Source organism: Macrobrachium rosenbergii, chromosome 14 (assembly GCF_040412425.1).
Source record: "Macrobrachium rosenbergii isolate ZJJX-2024 chromosome 14, ASM4041242v1, whole genome shotgun sequence".
NCBI lineage: Eukaryota > Metazoa > Arthropoda > Malacostraca > Decapoda > Palaemonidae > Macrobrachium > Macrobrachium rosenbergii.
In genome coordinates this window covers 45439771-45462856 of record NC_089754.1, presented here as the reverse complement: position 1 = coordinate 45462856, position 23086 = coordinate 45439771, and the positions used below count along the sequence as shown (strand labels likewise).

Genomic DNA, 23086 nt, shown 5'->3' with positions numbered 1-23086 from the left:
TTTTTATTGAGTTCATCAAAAAACCTCCAAATTTTTATTATTCTGCCATTTTGGAGCCATATTTCTTCCGTTGGATTGGCGTCATAAGCGTCGTAACCCCGGAACATTTGTTGTAAACCGGAAATAATTTCTGATGGATATATTTGAAAAGCGTTGTAATCTGAACCTGTCGTAACCCGGGGACTGACTTGCATATCTTGGTACTATTTTTAATCATCCGCAGTCTTACACTGTGTCTGCATAGTACTTCTCAGCTGTTTGTTTATTACTGGGACATGAAGCCAGAATGGCACTTAACAATTATAAATGTTTTTCTGGACTGCCCATCTGCCTTTATCGAACATTTCCATATCATGAACACATGAATATTTACCAAGTTTGCTAAATGGGTACTTCTTGTACCTCTGGCCTCACAATCCAGTGGGTTCCAAAGTAACAGATATTTTTACTCTTACCACCAATGTCCATCCATCACATTGTGGTACTTTCCCCCAATAATTGTTAGATGTTTCTGGCATCAAAAATATCTTCATTTATATTTTGCATCCCTGAGCATCATTTGTAAGCTGTTACAACTGACACAAAGTACTGAATGCATTCCTACACTTACTGCAACAACCACACAACTATCTATCTTCACACTGTACTTAAGTCTGTATACTTTTCTTGTTGCTATACTCTTGGTTGTGCTCTAAAGTGATTTTCACTCCATCTGTTAAATATCAATATGACTAATTCCTCTGAATTGCATTTAACACTAGTTCATCTTTATACAGAAACTTCTATAGGTCTCCTTTGTTCCTTCCTCTGTAGCAACAACAAAAAAGGATTGTGTTGGTTCTTGATGGACACCAATATTTATCTCTTTCTTCTAATACCACATACATTCCACTTTCAGTGCACTTGATCTTAATGAGTCTTTTCAATACCTTCCTATTTTAATGCATTTTTGCTTGTATTTGGTCCTCTTATCAAATGCTCAATTGAGGTCTGCAAATATAAGGTACTGTATCCTTCCCTTTTTGCGTGATACTTTGCATTTGCCTCATAATTATGGCTGCCTCTTGATTTCTGCCATGAAACCATACTCAGTAGTGCTGGTTTCAACAATTCTCTTGCTTCTCTTCCCTTGCTTTTTCATGCAACCTACCAATATTTAGTAGAAGCTTTATTTTAGAATACATTTTTATAATGTACATGCGTTTAGAACCTCCCCCCCCCAAAAAAAAATGGAATGCAATGTTTCAGAAAATAGAATGATCATGTAAAAAATGACAAAAGATGAGTACACTGATTAAAGTGTATGCAATATAGTAGATACTATTATATACCATAAATAATTAACAAAACAATACAACTGAAAGTGAATATAATACATATAGTGTAATCCATAAATACCAAATTTGTACTGTACAAGTAAATGATACAAAAAGGAAATGGAGGAAAATATGCTCGAGTGTACTCTCAAGCAATGAGAATACAAACCCACTACTGGAGTGCCATGGTGCAGAGCCTTTAGCTCAGCCAAAGGTTTGAGAACTGGTTATAATGTGTATTGTCAGCAATGGCATAGAGCATCAAAATCTGGCACCTAGAGGTGAACAAACAGCCCCAAAAGCTCCAGTTGATTAAATGATATGTAACTGAAAGGAGGGAATGCCAAATACAGGCAGTCTGTGTAAAGGCAGAGATCCATTCCTGAGGCGTGACTAAAGTCGAATCTTAACTTTAAAAAATTTACAAAAATTAAAGTGATGAAAGCCTTACCTTTAATCCTGTGGTTGGCTTGCACACTGGAAGGATGGCAACACTTACTTATTTACATGAGGAAGCTCAGAAACTAGTACCCAGCCTAGCGCTGCCTTAACTTGGGATTTTTGCCTTATGTCAGAGATGAATTTTTTATGAATATTTTTGAAAAGCATTGTAAGATTGGATCGACTTATGTCGAGACCGCCTTAACTCAGGACTGCCTGTATCCCCATTTACTTGTACTATCCCAACACCTATTATTAATGAGTAGAATGATAAATGATGTAAACAAGGGTGAGCGCTGTACTTCTTACAACCTGCGATTTATTGTACTGTATGCGTAACTTACTCTCAAAGTAGATACCTGGGTTTAATCTGTAATTCAACTCTAACAACATTAAAAAACTGAGAGGCCATCTCACAGCCATGAGCCAAACTGGAAAATTTTTAGGGATTATTTAATGTACATCTGTAATGTAAAGCCTACATTACGGACATAAACTCAGAATAAAGAATGCCCTACAATTTTATAACTGTATCACATGGGGTACAGAAAGATCAAATTGTATGTTAGCTATTAGGAATGTAAAATGAGGCATAAGAGAAGTGATGCATATGCCGTATGAGAAGAACTTTCCAGAGCAAACACTTCAAGAATTTCTTGGTCAAAGTATAAACTTTAACCATTTTCACTGGGCATTATACATAAATGTGACTCCCTTGAATGGACACAAGCAGTAACAAAACACACATCCTATTTCCAACCTACTAATAGGATTTACATTTTCACAATGACCAAACTAAAATGTCAGGCAAATAGCTGCAATGCCAATTTCAGATACCATGTTTTCTGGTAAGGGAGAAAAGAATTGTGTTTACTCAAGATTCTTGACTATATTTGAAAATAAATGGATAGAAAACAAAAAAATAGTTATTTCATAATTATTAATAAAATGTTCTGTACCTGGTAATATAATCTCATTCAGACAATTTTGCATAGAAAAAATGTCTACAGATAATCTACAGTTGCCACTGCAATACTACTAAGGAATGGTTATTTGTACCAGTACTTTTTTAAAGTATATTGTCTATGGCTTTGGTTGTATTATAACCAAATGAAAGTTTCACAAGACTTAATAATAACTTCAATCCTTTGTGCACATCATGAACACAAAACTGACTGAAGACCAAATGATTGTTTTATAAGACTTCTGAATTACTGCAATCATTTAACAATAGGCTTAATGAAATATTGTAACTAAAAAAGGGTATACTACAATAACTTAATACTGTATATAAAACATGACTACAGTACAGTACCTTATTAGTGGAGCGGGATAATGAGAAAAAAGTGCAAATGGTGATACAAGCAACAGATTTGGCATGAGAACTCTTATTATCCCCATAAATCAAAATCAATCTCCAGCCACCTCAATATTTGGCTATTTCCAAGATGGCTGACACTTTTCCAAAATGGCGGCAAATTTGCTGTATATTTCAAATATTTTCATTTCATAAGCCTATAAAAGTTGCATACTGTCCATATAATGATTGAGAATTTGTATTTTGGCATTCTTACGGTCATGAAGACATAAAGTGAACCTGTCTTTCCAATATGGCCACCACATGAACACCATATTTCCAAAATGGCCACCAAAGATAAAAAAGTATGTATCTCCTGAGAGAAACCAATATGTTTTGTGTATCAATTAGTTTTAGCAAGTGCAGCTGCAGAGAGCTGTGCAGCTAAGTCCAGATTTGTAGCACTTGCACCTGCCATGGCATTCCTTTTTGCAGTCACACTTATTCAGTTCTTGGCAAGATTTTGCTACTAGTATTGGCAAATTTGTCCAATACGGAAACCAGGTGCTATCAATCTGTTGCCATCCCCAGTGTCTTGGACTGGGCAAAACTGGATGACATACTAAAGACTGGCACCAAATGTGTCCTGCTTGAAAGGCAGCTCTCTTGCAATGCTCTCTAAGAGCAGCGCTTGTAGGGGGAATGCAATCATAAGCTCTTTGCTCTCTTGCAAAGAGATCAAGTCTAGTCTCATTTACATTTTTATACAAACTGCTTCTGTCGTACATTAGCACCACAAACTCTTCAATAATTTGCAGGTCTTCATCCTCTACAGCTGCTGATGTTGAACTTAGTTTGGTGAAGGTGGGTGTGGCACGCTGAAACACAGTCCATGTTTGCCATGCAGGCTTCTTCCCCTTTCCATGAAAGGCAGACACTGTTTCACATCCGCTAAATGCATGGAAAAAGGGAAGGGCTGAGGCTTTTGGTCCCATGGCTGCTGCAATTTCATGGATAGGTGTCCACCTCATGTCTTTTCCTCTACCAAATTTAATCCATAGTTTGTCCAAACCAGTTTTTTCTATGCTAGATACTGCTATGATGGCAACGTCAGTGTCTGTCTTACATATGATTGCACTTGAGATATCTTCATGCTTTGCAGCGTATGTAGCATGTAAAAGGACTCTAGTATCTGCCTCTTCGTGAGTGCAGCCTTGTAGGTCAGCAGTGTCTTGTTCAGCTTTGCTACAAAGTGCAGCATCCCCTTTAGTGACAATTATGCATGATGTATCATCTGCTTGAGATGAAATGATTGTGTCTGCCAAATATGCAAATAGTTCAGTTTTGTTGTGGTCATTCCTGAGGAAGCTGGCCCAATTGCCAGGAGTTTTTGCTGTGTTAATTACTCTCCAGCGAACTCCTGTGCCTTTTTTTTTTTTTGTCTTGTTTGTGCTTTCATACTGTCTGTCCTATACACATCAAATACAATGTGTTTGCTTGTACTTCTGTATGTGCTTCTGAATCTTGGACAGGACTTCTTCTTTAGCATGGTCTCAGAGCATTTATAAGAGCTGCACCATCCATTATGATAACATCAGCGGATGTCTGATGCATGCTGTTTTAGTAGAGGCAGCAGCTGTGACTTGGTGCCCTGATGCATCTGTCCATTCTGTGCCAGTGATGGTGGGCAATTCTGATTTTCATGTTGAAAGAATTAATTTAAATCACACTATCTGTGTACTGGTTCATAGAATTTGCTGGGTGTCTTGAGCCTCTCAATAAAGTTTGTGAATTGTGTCTGTCCAAGGCCCTTCATAGATCTCAAGGATTCACTAACTTTGCTGTCCATAATTTCATGACTGTCTAGCACAATCAGATCCACTGAATCTTCTTCAAAAGGGTTGCCCATTTCTTTGATTACTTTTGCCAGATTTTCAACCATTTCAAGAAACCTTTTCTGCACAGTTTCAGTTTCATCATGACGCTTACCCTCAGATTTTGGATCAGCATCACTTCTAGTCTCAAACTCAACGATCAGGCGGCTTACTTCAGGACCAGCCACTGTCCACCTTCTGAGAGCATCTTCATCTTCAAATAGGCCAGCGGCTCCCCCATCTCCTTTCACATGAGCATTATTCTGCTCATGCTTGGTCTATAGCCACTGAGGAAAAAGAGCGAGTGGTTTTGTGGACAGTGGAATTTCCCTTTGTGAATTCATCAAATGTGTCATTTTGGAGAGCCTCCATGTGCCTCAAATGAATTGAAAGCCACCTGGCATAAGGTATATGGTCCAGGGCAAAGAAGAAAGGAATGAGTTCCTGCAGCACATCTTTGTACAATTGGAAATTAGACTCTCAGTATGACCTGATGAAAACAAACGCTAGAAGTTCTAGCTGAAGCACAAGATTCCAAAAGCTTTCACAGCTCAGAACAATTTCTTATTCTGCTTCCTGGATATATGCCATATAGGCAGCTTTGTGCAGCTGATATAAACTGCAAGCTGTCACCTGGTGGGCTAGACATGTCTTCTTCAAATGTGAAGCAGAAATAAACGAATCTGCTGTTCCAAGAGTAGCTATTTCTGCTTCTGCAAGAGCACCAGTCCAACCATTGTCTTTCAAGAGATCATCCAGAATTTTGAATGCTGCCATTTCTATATGCAGCCCTCCAAACATAATAACCATATCACCATACTGCAATGGCCAATCCCATTGGATTTGCTTAGCAATTGCAAATGGTGGCTGATCAACTGCTAGAACTGGGGTTTGGCCAGGATTGAGAAACTCTGTGGTTGCTCTTGCAATATCCACGGCATGTTTTATCATTGCAACTGAATGAGCTGCCTCTTGAAAAAGAGGCAACATTGATGACAAGCTTATTTAAAATGGGGCCTGTCGCTTCTGAGAAGTGTGATGTGCTGCCCAAGATATAGACACAGCATTTTCACTCCTGTCCAACAGACTGACTTCCTCAAGCCATTCATACTCAAGAGAATGATGCTTTGAAAGCACAACCTGTTGGTGTCCTGCACTTCCACTGGATGAAGGGAGGGGATTCTCGTGTTTATTTAAAGTGAGCAGGAGGTACATTTGTGTAATGTTTAGGAAGTGAAGGTACTTTTTTTTACTTTGTTCCACTTTGGATGATTTGGGCCAAGTTTCTGTCCTCACCCTTTTCATCGGTGCACAGGCTGAAACAAAGATATGCCTGTCCCATGGAAGGATGTTTGTGCAGTTGTGGCACTTGGATTATGGTCTAGATTGTCAACAGCACAAGTTGTAAAGAGCCCTTTTCTTAGTGTAGTGGGACACACTACTTCTTCCTCCATAGCCCTTGTTACAACTGCTTCTCCTAACCCTTTAGCCAATTCCAGAACCCTATCATAGCTGATGCTGATTCCATGGTGATGGAATGTATCAATTAACTGACGCTTCCTGGTTTTTGCAAAGACCAGGAGACCAATATAAAGACCAGGAGACCAATATATATTGGAAACAGAGGTTCTCTGGACTTGGAATGTCTGGAGAATGTTGAAGATGCTGGATTCTTTCGACAGTTGAAGTGCAAAAGTTGTGCTAAAGCTAGATCAGTAGATGATGTTCCATATTTAAGTTGGGATTTTATATCGCCACCGCTTTGTAGCACACTTACAAATTCCAACAAACTTGGTGGCACAGATTCTCTTCTAGTGCCTGCTGTTAAGGTTCCATCAAATTCTATCTCATGTTCAAGCATCTGTTTCCTCAATATCTTAGCTGCTTTGGCCACGATTAGTGCATCATTGTAGTCACATGCTGTGGCTAGGGCTTCTCCCATTTTCCTTTTGTAGGCAAACCAAATTTCTCTTCCCTTTTTAAAGTCCTCCAGTTCTGGGATGTGGGCAAATACCTGTTCTTTCAACCCTGTTTGGTGCACAAAGGAAGCATCAACATTTAGCTGTTCCAGTCTTTGTTTGTAAAAATCATAAAGTTCTACCATTGTAAAATAGCAGCACCCATCTGTAGTCAACTGCTTGTCTCTTTATGTACATCTCAAGCTCAGCAAAAGCATGGGCACATGCCTCTTGTCTGTACTGCACATAATCATCTCCAATTTTCTGGGAATTTAGCCAGGCCCTTTCCCTGTTGTACACACCTGTCAGACAAGATGGGTGATACATATGGTCCTGAGAAACAATATCTCCAGCACTAAGCTTGGCCAGAAGTTTTTCATCAAGTAGGTTGGTGGCACATCGTTGCAGCTTTTCATGTAAAGGCAATGTCGTGGTCAATTGTAAATCTTTGATTGGTGCTGGTTGGTCACAAATAAAGCATATTCCTTCTTTCTCAGTCTTAGATTCTTCTGCATCTTCTTCATCTGCCTTCTGGCTATGTGTTAATTTTGCTGATGGGGCATCTTCTTCTTTTGTCTTACACAATGACTTCCTTTTCCTTTCTAGTTTTGAACTTCAGCATACATGATTCATGATATGTTGCTTTGTTATTTTCAAAGATCTGCAGAATTCCATCACCTTCATCAAGCCTTTTGGGATGAAATGGTATAGGCATTGCATTTAACTTATAGAATTCAGGAATGTTTGTAGCAACGGTAACATAGCCAGCACCAGATGCATCAACTAGTCTTTCACGTGTCCTCTTGGCACGAGCAACAAAACTTCCAGTTAGTCGTACTATCTCCCTTCAGGAAAGACGTTGACTTCCAAGATTGTCCTGCCATTGCTTTTGTTCTACAGGCCGACGGTTTATCCTTTTACCACCTATATAACATATATGCACTTTCAGATATGGGATACAATTAGGCTCAAATATGTCATAATCCTACCCTAGCCTGATCATTCATCCAGTGCTATTTAATTTCCGTGTGATCTGTACACCATCTAGAAGACTAAAGCCCCATCTTCCTTGGCTCAGCTCTCCCCTGCTGGCACATCCTGTCAATTCAGGTGCAGCTGTGTAACTTTGAAGTTACACAGCATTTGGGAAACTAATAACAAATCTCTGCCATTAGCTAGCACTGAACCCCATGCTGAGTTTCACAGCTATAGTGTCAACCAGTGTGCCCTGGTAGTACACTAACACTACACTATTACACTTTTACATTAAGCTTATTACCCATTTTTTTTATAAATGAGGATGAAAATTAATTAACTGGGGATTAACTGAGTTCTAATCTACAAAAAATGAACTGATCAGGCTGAAGTTACCCCAAATCCATGTAATACCCAACCTTTAGCCTCATATATGAGCTCAAGTACCAATTTTTGGCATTTTGGCAGACATTTTTGATATAGTGACAGCCATCTTAGATATTTCTATGCAGAGAAATTATGTATCTACATATAAAAAGGCTTGTTTTTAATATTCTAATATATTCAAATATCCACAGGATGCCATTTTGAAAACCTGTTGGCCATCTTGGAAAATGGCAAAATTTTGTGGCCGGAGGTTGATAATGAGACCAAGGGACAAGAAGAATAGTTGAGCCAAGTTTCATGCTTGTATCACCATTTGCACTTTTCCCCTATTTTTTTTGTAGTTACCCGCTCCACTATAATTTTCTATTCAATTCTCTTGGAGGCAAATTCAACCTGGTGAATATACCACATACAGTGTTTGAATTTCTAATACAGTATAGTACAGGGGTCCCCAACCTTTCTGCATGAAAGGGCCATGTTATCATTCGAAATACAGATGAGGGCCGCATACTAGAATTATCCTTACTACCTGTTGATGAATAATGCAATGGAACTTTAGGGGAGGTGTGCCATTAGCATTAACAACTTCACTGCAGATTTTCTCGACCAACCCTGCTTTACTTCCAACCATGTTTCTTGCTCCATCCGTGGTTATACTTTTTAACTTGGCCCAATTTAAATCAAGGTTATTTACTGCCTCAAAAACTTCTAAAAATAGATTTTCTGATGTTGAAGAATCTTTCATACTTCGTAGGGCACACAAATCTACAATCTGAAAGCTTTTGTTAGCACCTCTAATAAAAATCAGAAGTTGTGTGCTGTGTCCAAAATATCATTGCTTTCATCCAAAGCTAAAGAAAAATATTGAAAACTGTGTGCTTTCTCGGATAATGCTGAAAACACTTCTCCATTTAAATCTTCCATACGCCTTGTGACTGTTGAAGCAGACACACTTACATTTGGAAAAAGTGACAACTTTTCTGGACATATTTCTTTGACCGTTTTTATCATGCACTCTTTAACATATTCCCCATCAGTAAGTGGCTTTCCTTTTTTACATAAATACTTGGTAAGCTGGTAGCTGGCACGAATGCATGATTCGATCTCACTAGTTTTGCTTTTAAAGAGATTTGCTGAGCAGACACCGATTTTTTCGAAGAGGATATCTTGTTTGAGCGCACATCACCTTGAAGTGAAAAATAATTCTTGTGCCGTGATTCACAATGCCTTCTGATATTAAAGGTCTTTAAGGTCTTTATACTTTCGTGGCATATAAGACATAATGCACTGTCAGCATGTGAAATAAAAAAGTAGTCAAAAGTGCAATTCTTATTAAACACATGGCCCTCCTCATCTATTTTCCTCTTTTTAGGGTTAGATGACATGTTTAAATCCTGTAAGAGAGGAATTTATTGGTTCTATTAAGAGCAAACATAAAACAATAACGGGTTTGCAAACAATATTTCCTAGTGTGGCCAGGCCTTTACAAAATTATTTCTGCTTAGCACACTGTCAATATATATTTAGTTCAGCACTTGAAAAAAAATAAAGATATAGTACCAAATTCTATGTCAGAAAAATTAATCACAACATTAAAACACACTCTTTGATAAAGTCAGGAAAAAGATGACTCTTTAATAATTCACTCAGCCACTGAACTAAAGATGACCTGTGATAATCTGATTCACTCCTGTACGCAGGTAGGCGTGAAATATCGACGTATAATACATGTTCAAATCGTGTTCGGTGTAAAAGCAGAGCTTGGTTGTAGCACTTTTTCCTTTCATGAATTACATAATGGGAAAAATACATGAGATTTAGTTATTTATGGATTTCTTTATTATTATTATTAAACTATATTAAGAGAGAGAGAGAAAGAGAGAGCATTATTCTTATACTGCTCTGAGGGCCACACTGAGCATCATCAAGGGCCGCAGGTTGGGGATCCCTGGTATGGTATATCCACATAGAAGTTGAAACAATAATGGCTTTTGAAACTGGTTAGTATTAACTGATGTATTGTATATAAAACTGCAATACTGTTCTTGATACACTGTACATGTTAATGTTAATGATGACAGCTTCATTAGTTGAATTTGCCTAACTAAATGATATTAGACAAAATCAAAGTACTGTACTGTAACATCAAATATTACCTCTGCCTCGCAAATGGTGTCGGTCAGCTTCCCATGTAGAAAACATCTTGTTGGTCTTATAACTTCAGTCACTCAATTATTCTTCCTGATACAGCAGCAAACTAGTCTAACATTCACATGAAATATAAAACCACTTAGCTTAAATCGTAAAATAATATTTCAACATTTTGTACTAAACTCCGACTTGTAATTTGCAGCATACGTAATTTAATATCTGTACTTGGTAGAATAATCTTTAGGAGATACAACTAGACCTCGTCCCTTCCTCGCTCCACGGTATAGTGTCTCCAATATGTCCATCATTTCTTGCTTGTCCTCCAAAGCCCAGTTGATCTTATTGTTATTACCAGTACCCAGATCAATCATGATGTGCTTGTTTCGGAAAAAGAACATGCAGGTACAAGGGTCGTATAATTCGTACATCTTGTTGAAGTCAGGTACCTCAGTTATATCTACTAAGTAGATAACGGCAAAATTTTTCACTTTCTCGGCTATGTTGTATAAAACTTCATCCATCTTCATACACGTTGGATCCCAATCATGACCAAAGCGAATAACCTGGAACAAAAAGCATTGATCAAGTTGAAGCCAGGGGGGAAAATAAACTTGCTTTTGATATTCATAAGACTTTTTACATGTGTGATAAAAAAAGTTTTAATGTATACAATAATTTTTCACCATGCTACAATTAAGTACATAAACTGAATGAGTTAAAAATGCATTTATTTGCTCATTAATTTACTTACTTATTACAAAATTATTAAATAGCTATCCTCTAGCACTAATGAAGTCCACAGGTGAATCTAGGTTGTGCCATAGGTCTTTTTTTTCTTACAGAAATGTATTGTTGGCACATTACATAAGACCATTTTTCAGCTATTTCGACATGTATTGAACAACCTTTTTTGATATGATTTATGCATCAACACGTACAGCCTTGATCTGTCAATCTATATGCTCTTTCTGAGAAAAAACCAATAAAAAATCAAAATTTGAACACCCCCCGCCCTCCACAGGCCCCAATCAGGCAAGACCCTGCATCCTAAGTAAGGCTAGGTTGCTAGGTCACTGTATAACCTATCTTCATTTTTCAGTTTTATAACTTTCCCCCTACCAAAAACCCCCAATTTCCCACTGGGCCTCAGTTCTTAAATAAGGGAGGTTGTAGTGTGTTAACTACAGTAGTTAAGTATTTCCTATCGAAATGAACACTAAATGCATCAGAATCCCATAAACAGGAATAAAATAAAAAAGCATATTTCACATTTTACAAAGAATATACAGGGCAGTATACAAAATAGTAGCCAAAAAGTCATCATAGGCTTACGTTGTTCATTTTCAACTTGAACGCTGTAATGAAAAACGTGCCTTTCCAAAGGATGATGTAGCTGGTGGCCAGTATCATCCTGACCAGTGGTAGCCTACTGCCAATGTCCAGTAATTTTTGTTCCGTTTCCTTTCTGAAAGAAACTCAGCTCACAAACCTACAAACACACTAGTCAACAGCAAGCTACCCAATGAACAAAAATGATATTTTTACTCTAATACCAGTTCTTAATACTGGAATTTTTCTCAACTTGTTCTTAAATCTCCTTATCATGTTTAATGCGAAAATCATTCTAAAATTCATCAAACTTTTTGTCCCACCTATTGTGGGTAAGAATGGTTAGTGCATTTGTAACATCTTGTGATTTTCATCTGGAAATGTGGCTATGTGAACAATGCTGAAACTTGTTTGGTTCTTTTGTTCTAAGTTTCACCTCTTAAGTGGGATTTTGAAATTTAGTCATGGTTCCTTTGGTGCAAACAAGTAACTCTAGTTCCTTGGATTATTTCAGCTGATTACAATTTTTTTCAGTGTTTTAAATGCTTTTGACATTTAATTCAGCAAAATGTACCATTAATTTTAAAGATACTGGAACCCCTTATATTGTACTGTATGATTATAAGGGGACCACTCTGAGAAACCAGGGTTTTCATGTGGGGGAAATGAGCGAAAAACAAGGATATATTCTAATATCCCCCCATGATACTTCTGCAAGTTCTGATTCAGATTAAGGTAAGACTTACTGAACATTTTTTAGTGACACCAAACACTAGGTTAGTAAGGACAAGGTGACCTAAAATATGTTTCACATCCCTGGGCCACATGGAGACCCTGGCAACCTAGGTTAGGTTAAGTGTAGTTGGATTGGGTCACAACCCTATTTAGTTTAATGTTCAGTGCCCCAAGTTAAGTTAAGTGGAGAGAGGAGGGGTGGCAAAGGCACCACTGGCCAGGCAAGGACCCTGCAACATTTTGTGTTTTCCTTCATCCACTATGGTCTCCCATAATTGTAGGGTATAAGCAAGGATCCAGTATCTCTAAAACTATTCATTTGCTAATGAAATGAGTATCGGAAATATTCAAAGCAGACATTAAAACATGTGAAAAATATAGTTTCAACTCCAGAATGCAAGTTTGGTTTAAAGTAAAATGTTCAAATTCTAATTTACAGTGCCCTTGGCTAGGTTAGGTGTGAGAATGGCCTGGTAAGGACTTGGCACATTAAGTTCGGTTAGGATGCTGCCTATTATTTGATGTGTTTTACCCATCTAAAAACCCCACTTTCCTACTGTGGTCTCCATAACTGCAGGATATAAGATGGTCCAGTATCTCTTAAAACTACTAATTTGCTAGCCTATTGAAATGAATGTCAGAATGATTCTAAGCACAATTGAAAACAGGAAAAATCATAACTCTAGAATGCTATTACGGTTTTAATTAAAAATTTATCACAAACTTAACTGTGAATAGAAAGCAATTAGCCTACTGCAGGCTGAGTTGTGTACCAAACTAGGTTAAGTGTCATCTATAGTAGACCTATTGGTAAAACTGAAGACTACTAATGCAGCCTGGTTCCTGCCAGTTGTAGACTGTAATATTTACAGTCTTTTTCTTATGTTTGTGTTTATGATATTTACAGTTTTTTATATAATTATGCTTTCACATTCATCCCCAAGGGGTTGGTAATAAACACGGGCCCAATTTTGCACATAAACTGAAGGTTACTTAACAAAGGGGTGCGGTAGTAGTCTTCAGTTTTACCAACCTATCAAAACCAGACTTTAACTTCCTAACCTCACTTAGAACGCCCTGGCCTGACCTGGCTGGGGGACTTCACTGCAACCCCCCCAAAAATAACACTAAACATTAGGCTAGAGACAATGGACTAAGCTTCCGTTCGGTGGCAGTCCCGTCGTTCTAAAAATACCCAATGGCATTCTATGAAAGGTTTGGTTTGTTTTCGTTAGCGGAGATAATAAGAAATTTAGTCTTTTGTTTATTTATACTTTCACTCCCCGAGGGGTTGGTACCCTAGTAAACACGGCATCCCTTGGAGCTTCGTGAATGGAACAGAAAACATTACAAGACAAATTTCTCACTATCTTGGTCAATTTCTCAAATGATCTCGCTTGTACGGCATTATATACACCCTTTTCTATTTTGTTCAGCCAAAAAATAATGTTAATAAAAGATATCTTCGTGCGGCCGTCTCCTTTACACTTATGGTTTCTTACTTTTAGCTACTTAGTACTTACAACCACTCTATCTTCTTCGCTGAGAATTGCCTGATCAACTTGCCAGCCATTATGGAGATGCTGCAGCATATAAGACATCTTTGTTTTCTATTGGTTAATAAGGCGCTAACCTTGCAGTAAAAATCCCAGAGATACCTCTGTGTAGACTGTAGTCTACAAGGTTACTTCAACGTTTGGCCCAGTTGCCATAATTATTTTTCTAGTGGAATTATCGTACTCAGGCCTCATAACTATCGTTTTTAATAGAATGATCGTATTTATGATATAATTATCGTACACTTCCCTACTGATATATGTTATGCAGTAGAAAGGTATAAAACATTTTCTAGTGCTAATTTAGGTACTTACTATTGTACTTATCAGTAAGACATGTCATGATGATACCCAATAAATTTATTGCATAAAAGCTGCACCTGAAAAGTTCTTGTAATTAAAATATGCAAAACTAGAAGGAATATAGCAGTAATTCATTCATGGGATCTTCCTAATTTATTCAAAACAAAACATTATATCATTAATTTCCACTCCTGAATACAAGATATTATTGAAGACAATATAATTATCCAAAAATTTGAAATAAAATTTACAAAAATTGCAATAAAAAAGGGAGGGAAATATTAAGTATGAACATTAATTTGATACAGTCTTCACACACTGGGAGGGAAAATGTTTATGAACATTGAACAGAATAAAGGAACTTAATCACTGATGCAGTCTTCACACACTGGGAAGGAAAATGTTAAGTATATGAACACTGAACAAGACAAAAATACTCAATCATGCAGTACACACAAAACAATTCAATTGCAAAAAACAAAAACAAAAAAAATCACTAGTCTTCGAACTCATCATCTTTCACATTTTCATACAGTACTTGTGAATTATAAATGCAAGCAACCATCTCCTTTGAAGGTTTGAACTGAATGCAAGAATTCTGCCTCTTTATGCAGTCAGAAGTCAGTAAAACACTGTTAATTGTGTCTGTGTTCAACCTATTCCTGGTTTTGGTTTTGAAGAGATTTAGTTTGCTGAAAACCCTCTCACACTGGGCATTTGAATGGGGTAAACTGAGGACGTCAAGAGCAAGTTTTGCCAAACCAGGAAAGTCATTGTCGTCTCTTCTCAAAATATCTGACCAAAACTTGTCAACAGACACACTGCTGTCAAAACTGATTGAAATTTTAAAGGCTGGAAGAATCCTCCATTGATCACCTATGTTTTGCATTAGTGATTTATCATTAGGAGGCACAATTAATGGTACTTCAGCAATGAGAGGATACAAAGAAGGAGTTACTTCCCTAAAAGAATTGGAAGTTGCATTCTCAGGAATTAGACAAAAGTCATACCTTTTTCTAATTTCCAAAGTGGCTACTTTCAAGAATTCTTTGCAACGCTTATAAAAATCATCCACCTCTGGCTTCCTTCCGTTTAAATCTAGTTTATCAAGTTCACTTCGAACTCCAATCCCAAGGTACATTTCTGAGTCTCTGAGGTATTAATGTTGCCTACAAGGATCCAACAACTTAAGATCAGTTTTAGCAACATACTCTCTTTGCATAAATGAGAAAAGTAATTCCTTGTAGAGCAAAATCAGTTTTTCATGCAGTTCAGTTATTACAACTTTGTCTGACTGAAAAAGGGCATTGAAATTAGTGATTTTGGGTAATACCTTGTACAAATGCGTACGATACCTCATGTGCTTTCGTACAAAGGCCCAAATTATCGTACGTATGGCATCCCTGGTGTGGTCTGAGACTTTTCCTCTGGAATCTAGATACGTCCTGGTAGTAAATAGTAGTAGTATTAGAAGGGTGGCTTTGAAACGGCTTACCACGCTCATTCCTTTGTCCCGCTGATTGTACTTGTTTAAGCGCATTTTCTCCATAGTACCCCGTGTTTTTAATAAATTTCTATCCTCTTAGATGAATCTTTGAATAGTAAGACGTTAGCTGTTAATTTCTCTTTATCTTCCTGGTATGGCTGCTGCGTAAATCTGAATCTGTTCCTGATATTGTTGTGTACTGGGCAATCAAGAAATGCTGCAGGTTTTCAATTCTAATTCTCCAAAATATAATCATTTACTGTCTTCCCTTAAATACTTCCCTTTCATTTAGCTCTAGTGTGTTCAATCTAGCTCTTCTAATCAGTATATTTTTTCAGTATTATCATACCATGTTTCTTTCATATTTTCTTTAAATCTACTATAGATTTTCAGTGTGGACTTTCCACTTTTTATCTTTTCCATGCATTTTTGTCCCAGTCCTTTACCATTTATTTTTATTAATTTTATTTAGTACATTCGCTTATGCTGTCTAATTTACAAAATATGCACTGGCCCAAGGTTATCTCTTGGTTATCTCCTGTTAATGTTGAGGGTGTGCTTTAGACAGAGTACCTTGTTCTTCATATCACTTGAGTGGCTGGATGAAGCCCATATCTTAGATCTTCAAGCACAACTTCCTGCGTACCTTGGTGCTTTCAGTTTTGTCCCATAAACTTGGTTGCCTGTTTTTTGCAATTTATTTATTAGTTTTTTTTATGCCAAGCTTCATTGTTTCCATGGTATACGTGGACGCAAGCATTGCTAGTCCTTTCAGATACAGTTTCCCTATCATCGTCATGCTGCAACTTTTAATTATGACTGCGTTAGCTACGTTTGTCATCTGTTTTCCCGCGATCTGGGCCCTTTCTAGTTGTTCTCTGAAGTTATCAATTCGAGTTATTGCTTGTCATCCAAGTTATTGATTGTAATGCCTATAAATGTTATTGGCCTGACTATTTATATTCCTTCAATGTAATGCGTGTCTCTTACGTCATCTAAACTGTACCCGTCATTGAATATTTATAAATTAATTTTATCCTCTTTACATTTAGGCCACATTTACAGCCGGGCCCACTTGACTACAATAGGTACCGCAGGTGCAGAGCTTTTTAACTTTAAAAAATGTTCACTTATTGTATAAGGTTCTAAGTTTCATGTCACCTTTAATAGTTGCTTTTATCTTTACGAGTTCGCTCATTCGAATGTTTGCTTTTATTCAAAGCTCTTTACCCTTTCTTGTAAGGAATACTTAAAATAATTTGCTGTGAGCAAAATAATCATTCTTGTAACCTTAAAAGCTCATGCTGAGTCCAACTCCTTCCTGAAAATTACAGGGTTACTATTTTCCTTAATTTTTTTTATTATTGAAAGTCAAGATGTTAGGATCTTTCCTAGATGGTGACCCCAAGGGTTTTCAGGACTAATATTTCTCGGGATCATTATCTCCATGATATTTACAGTCTTTTGTTTATGTTTTTTTTTTACCTCCGTTTTTTCCAGTTACTGTGGCTGAGGTACGCTGTGTCCAGCTTTAATAACCAGCGCTTCCCAGGTTAACATAATTCTTAACACTCTTTCCTAGTATTATGCCTTCTCCCAGTTTTTAATTAGGAGACTTTAGTATTTCGAGGGTTATGTCCTGAACCTTTATTTTCTTTAATAATTGTTATCAGGAGAAAAAATGTTCTGTGCTGTCTTCTGCTCCACAGAGATTGCACTCTTCCTTGTATTTTCTCCTGATTTTCGCCTTCATTTCCAGCATACTGTCTGGTTTTCATGCTGAAACCTTTTGTGAATCTCAGTTTCTTCCTTTCTTTCCTCTTCTTTTCTAGGGTTGTCTTGTTCTATGGCAAAGGAGGTTCCTCTTCTTTCAGAGTTTTTGTAGAATGCGGAGTCAACAATCATTTACTCGCTTCCAACTTAAAATCAATCCAACTTTGTTGCTGCATCGCCACCTCTCCTCGCTACTTTTTTTTTTCTTATTGTGTAGCCTCTACCCTTAGTTAAAAAGCACAAACCTCAAACATTAACTGAAAGATTAGGAAAATATAATGATGAAAGTAAGCGCGTTGAAAGGTGATTGTATGATGAAATTTGGAATGGGGATCGCGTTGAAAAGCGTTAGTAGAAATATAGGCTTTAGGACTTTTCATTCGATATCATGTTTCTGAATCATGATGTTGTCTGTTGCAAAACTGCGTTTGTCACAATCTCAAATGAGGTGTTCATTCATATCATTGTTTTTCTCCACATCTTCAAATACGCAGTCATCATAGTGACAACAACAACACCAACAAGACACTTTAGCGCTCAATCTAATGAAAACTAACGATGCCTTGGTCGATCTTGCCTTTCGTAATTCTACAACAGAAGACTGCCAAAGAGAGAGAGAGAGAGAGAGAGAGAGAGAGAGAGAGAGAGAGAGAGAGAGAGAGAGAGAGAGTACGTGCACACGTCAGGCAGGGGTAACAGGTACTCTAGAGCACACGAAAGCCAACCCGGCATCTTCTTGGTGTTGCTTCATCGGATCAGGGCCAACCAGACTTGCGTTAGTAATCGATGGCACAGTGCCGTCTTGACAGTCGTGAGGCCTGGATGTGTCGCGCTTTCTCTCCCACTTTCACTCGTACAGAGTGCTCGTTTTTTTCGAATCACTGTTAACTTCAAATGTGATTCTACTCGCTGACCTTGAGCCTCTGATTTGCTCAGGCCGTATCCGAGTCGCCAGACGCCAATGTGTCTCTCGAACGTTCCGATAAAATAGCTGTATTATACACCAACTGTGAACTGTCAGCCGACCAGAAGGTGTTGTTTACAATCTGCAGCAAGGTGTCGGGAAGCGGCTGAAATTCGGTGGTAAGCAGAACTTGCCTTTGTATATTTTTAGATTTTGTCCCCCAAATGATGTTTCGGGAGAATATCAGCCTCGGTGACCCCTCGGAGGTTATAAACCCCCTCTAATATCTTTGTACGTGGTTCTGTAGTAGTTTCAGACCCACACGAATTTCACATGTATTGCTGTGCCAAGAATTTCATCAGTGACCGATGTCATTTATTTTGAATATGACAACGTATACCTTGCTGTCACGCCCTTTGTCTGTCCGTCACGGTATGTGCAAAGCTCAGAATCTCATAAAAGGTCCCTGTCAGTCCAGCCAACAGGTCTATTTCCAACAGTTGCAAGATTAACCTGTTGACAGATTACACCCTACTATCCTAGAATGTATGAAGACTGAGTGTATTTGCTACTTAGCGGCGTCCTTCATCAATGTTCAGTTTTCTCGAAGTTCTCTTAGGCTGAAAGTCAATTCAGCTGTGAGCCAGTAGTGGATTAAACACACCTGATTAGCGATTGGTAAAGCGAAAGCTGCTATTACCGAAGAGCACGCATCTAAAGGAGACAATTCACAATGAGGACGGGCTCTCGATTGCTTATGTTAGTTGCGTGTGCACGTGTTTGCACGTGATGTCGTTATTACTCGCCATGCTTCCAGTTTGTTACCAGCAAGGGTTAGTACTAACGTAGATCCAGCTTAATCTAGCAAGCGAAATCCTTATCTGTAGTCACATAACTCACATTTCCCAGCTGTAAGTTTACTCTCACCCACGGCAAGGAAAAAGACGTGACGAAGCACCGACTTCGTAACCGTTCAAGAGACCAGTCTTTTGCAGCTAATAACAAAGGAAGAAGAACACAGAATGTTTATACAATATAAGATTTCTAAAGAATTAAAATAGTTTATCGTTGTTAGCTTATCTGGCTTTATGCTAAGTACGGGCTCTTGCTCCTCTGAGCAGCCAGCTAGCCCTGAAAAGTTCACCTGCCTGAGTCAAATCGATTTGACTGAGTCAGGTGCAAACAGTGTTTACTTCTAATGTTTTGCCCCTGTTTATTTCCTGTCTGTGAATGCATTTGCATCACGTTTTATTGTCATTCTCCTTCAATATGACTCTTTCCCTCTCTTTTTGTATCACTGTGTTTGCTTGCCATTATGTGCAACGTATATTGTTCCCCTCTATCTCCCATGTTCTCTCGTCGTTCTCCTCGGTTACATTTTAATTCTTCTCTCTCTCTCTCTCTCTCTCTCTCTCTCTCTCTCTCTCTCTCTCTCTCTCTCTCTCTCATATAGTTTTCTTAAGCGCTTATGCGGCAGGTTTTTGACCTCTCCAGTATTCTAGTTTGTTTGAGGTTAAGTAATATGCAAAATTCCCCCTCCCTCTCTCCCAAATAGGCTATTCGTATCATTTTACGATTACGTAACATCTGTACAGCGTAGACGGTGCACCTTTGCTATTAATTAGTGGAGTGGAAATCCGAAACTATCGGCCAAACGGCCGCATTTAGGTCGATAAGAGCATCGATGTTCGACGCGACGGGTTTTACCAAGGGAAGTTGGTTATTTCTAAGCAACATGTATGTGTGTATATATATATAGCCTACATACACACACACATATACAGTACATACACACTTACATACATACATGCAGTCTTTCTAGAAATCTACGAGTAAAACTTATTAGACAATGGTGAACTGTTTTCCATAACATGAGAAAACATAACGTTTCCGTCAGCTTAAAACGCTGAAAAAATCTTTTCTTTTGGAAGTATTATTCATTTTCTTGGAAAACTTTCTTTTTAAGATCTGTATTTCTATCAAAACAGCACAGACACATGAGTGGAAGGTAAAACCATAAGGAATAATCTCACGATTTTGTTTTGCGTAAGTACTGCGTGGACAGAACGACTTGCTGGATTTCATAAGGTATTGATTAAAAAGAGTTTATATCTGAGAAGCATGAAATATGATTAAGAATGTATTATCTAGTCCCTTGTACTACGGGAACGCAAGTAATCTTACGACATTGATCGACTGTCATAATGTTGCTTGCCCGCAAGCACCATTGCGGATGGCTTGACACGATGAACTGAAAGGTGGGCTACTGAATCTCTCACGAAAGAACGATTGGTTGGTTGATTATAGCTACTAAAACTGGCGTCACAACACCTAGGTTATTGACGCCGTAATAAAAAAGGAAACTAAAAATAAATAACTTTAAAAGTAGTTTCATATGACTAATATCTAAACACACACACACACACACACACACACACATATATATATATATATATATATATATATATATATAATCATATCTATTCACATATACTATCTATACGTACATATATTAGTTCTTCGTTGGACGAGTCGGTAGAGTTCTCGGCTAACACTCTGCTAGGCCCGAGTTCGAGTCTCCGGCCAGGCCAATGAAGAATTAGAGGAATTTATTTCTTTTGATAGAAATTCATTTCTTGGTATAATGTGGTTCGGATTCCACAATAAGCTGTAGGTCCCGTTGCTAGGTAACCAATTGGTTTTTAGCCACGTAAAATAAGTCTAATCCTTCGGGCCAGCCCTAGGAGAGCAGTTAATCAGCTCAGTGGTCTGGTTAAACTAAGGTATGCTTATTTTAACATACATATATTGCATATGTGTACAATTTAAAATTTATTGAGGAGCTTACTTCCTTGTAATACTCAAAAAGTTTCCGATAAGGTCACCTGGAAAAGTTTTAGATGACGACATTAGTCATTGCACTGACAAATCGTAGGGTAGAGTAAGGAAGGGTCTTTCTTGCAAGTGCCTCCAAAGAAGACACTGTTTGACGCTCCCTCCCCTCCAAACGTTTTCACGAACTTCAGCAGGGCTCATTAACCGTCCGGTGTCTTATTATCATGACGTGCATGTCTAGTACGAGTCTCAAGTCTTTCCTCGAGATTGCACTGAATTACTTTGCTCGAGTAAGACTCACTCCTTCCTTCCTTGGATGAAAGAGCAGGAAGCGATTGCGTGACCGTACGTCATCGCTTGTGATAGTGACTTTCTCAGTTTCAAGGTCACGGCTCCCATCTTTTCATATTCTGGACTTTTCTTCCTTCGTTTCTTCACTTTATTCTCGAGGAAGGTCCCGCGGTTCTTCAAGTGTAAGCTGTGGAACTAATGAACTGAAGGCGGCTCGGCAGTCACCCCCTTTCTTTACTCGAGTCAAATTAGAGAAGAAGTTCTTTCTTTCTTTTTTCCGTCTCTTTATGTATTCGTAACGGAAGGCTTTCGTGTTTTGGTTGAGCTTCACGTTGTAATAGTACTGTTACAGTACTAGCGTGGCTTTTGTAATAGGACGTATACTAGTACTGAATTTGGAAAGGACTTTGCAACATTGCATTGGCCTTGTCTATATCCACACAGAAATTTCTTTCAGAAACCATTGTGCTTGTCACCTGTAGGTTTTATTGATATTTATGATTTTTTATTATTTTAATTAGACTAGCCCTTATATATATAAATTTATGAGCCTTCTTATTGCAGCTTGTATATACATATGTTGATTCTCATTGCGTGATCAATATCAATAACTAATTATACGAAGAGTGGTAGGTATATGGATGTGACGTTAAGGACTAGTCTTTATACATAAAAGAATATTTGCTTTTAAAACATGCTGCAAGTTATTTTTAGAAATTCTCGTGTGTGACTCATTGATTTTCATCAGAACTCTTCAATTAATAATCAGTGGTTTTTTCTTCATAATGCTCTACGTATGATCCAGTGGTTTTTGCATAACGTTTTAAACTTCTTTTAGCTCTTTTTTTTTCTCTGGTAAAAAATTGTCACGCGTGAATTAGTGATTTTTTTTCCAAAAATCTTCACGTATCATTCAGCTACATTTACGCTCAGTCCTGGAACCTTGTTTCTCTGGTCAGTGTGAGAACAGAAAACGTGACGAAATACAAAAAAGATAAGTGACAGGTACCTCTACGTCCTGCAGAAGGCACAGGACTTACGGATATATAAAAAAAAAAATTGTCCTGGGAGGATGTGGGGACGTGGATGGCAAAAACAAAAGGAAAGCACCAGCATTCGTGGCAGAGTTGACCAACAGTTCAGACACATCTTGGTAAGATAACGTCTACCAGGACTACGGACGAAGTCCGCCTTGGAAGCAAAATCTTATCATCCAGCAATGCTACAATGGCAACAGATGGCGTTAGTGAAAGAGTATTCTCGATGTCACCGGTAACATTTGAAGGAGTTTTTTTTTTTTTTCTGAACAAAGGAGGACGAGGAGGCCAACGCACGCTTATCTAGCCTAGGTTTGACGTTTGCAGAAAAGATGGAATATCTTATGAATATCTGATGAGTAGTTTCACCACGCAGCGGTGAGGATTCTCGTCGAGGGTCTCCCAGTTACAGTTATGTGACAGTATTCATTTTGACGG

The 23086-nt window shown here is 38.0% G+C and overlaps 2 protein-coding genes across 3 annotated transcripts in view; one reads left to right on the top strand and one right to left on the bottom strand.

Moving 5' to 3' along the window:
- Positions 1-10475: 10475 nt before the first annotated feature.
- Dim1 (thioredoxin-like protein Dim1) lies at positions 10476-14167 on the bottom strand. Its single transcript, XM_067116761.1, has 2 exons — positions 13987-14167; positions 10476-10962 (listed from the first exon to the last, which is right to left on the bottom strand). Exons 1-2 carry the CDS (start codon positions 14062-14064, stop codon positions 10612-10614), a joined length of 429 nt encoding a protein of 142 aa, XP_066972862.1. The 5' UTR covers positions 14065-14167; the 3' UTR covers positions 10476-10611.
- Positions 14168-18348: 4181 nt separating this feature from the next.
- The window catches only part of LOC136846070 (serine/threonine-protein kinase NIM1-like), an 88963-nt gene continuing 84225 nt past the window's right edge, over positions 18349-23086 (top strand). Inside the window, exon 1 of one of the 2 annotated variants that reach the window (XM_067116755.1) lies at positions 18349-18664. The gene's annotated coding sequence lies outside the window, so the exon portion shown is untranslated. The remainder of the gene's footprint in view (positions 18665-23086) is intronic. The other variant, XM_067116753.1, reaches the window with a different exon arrangement.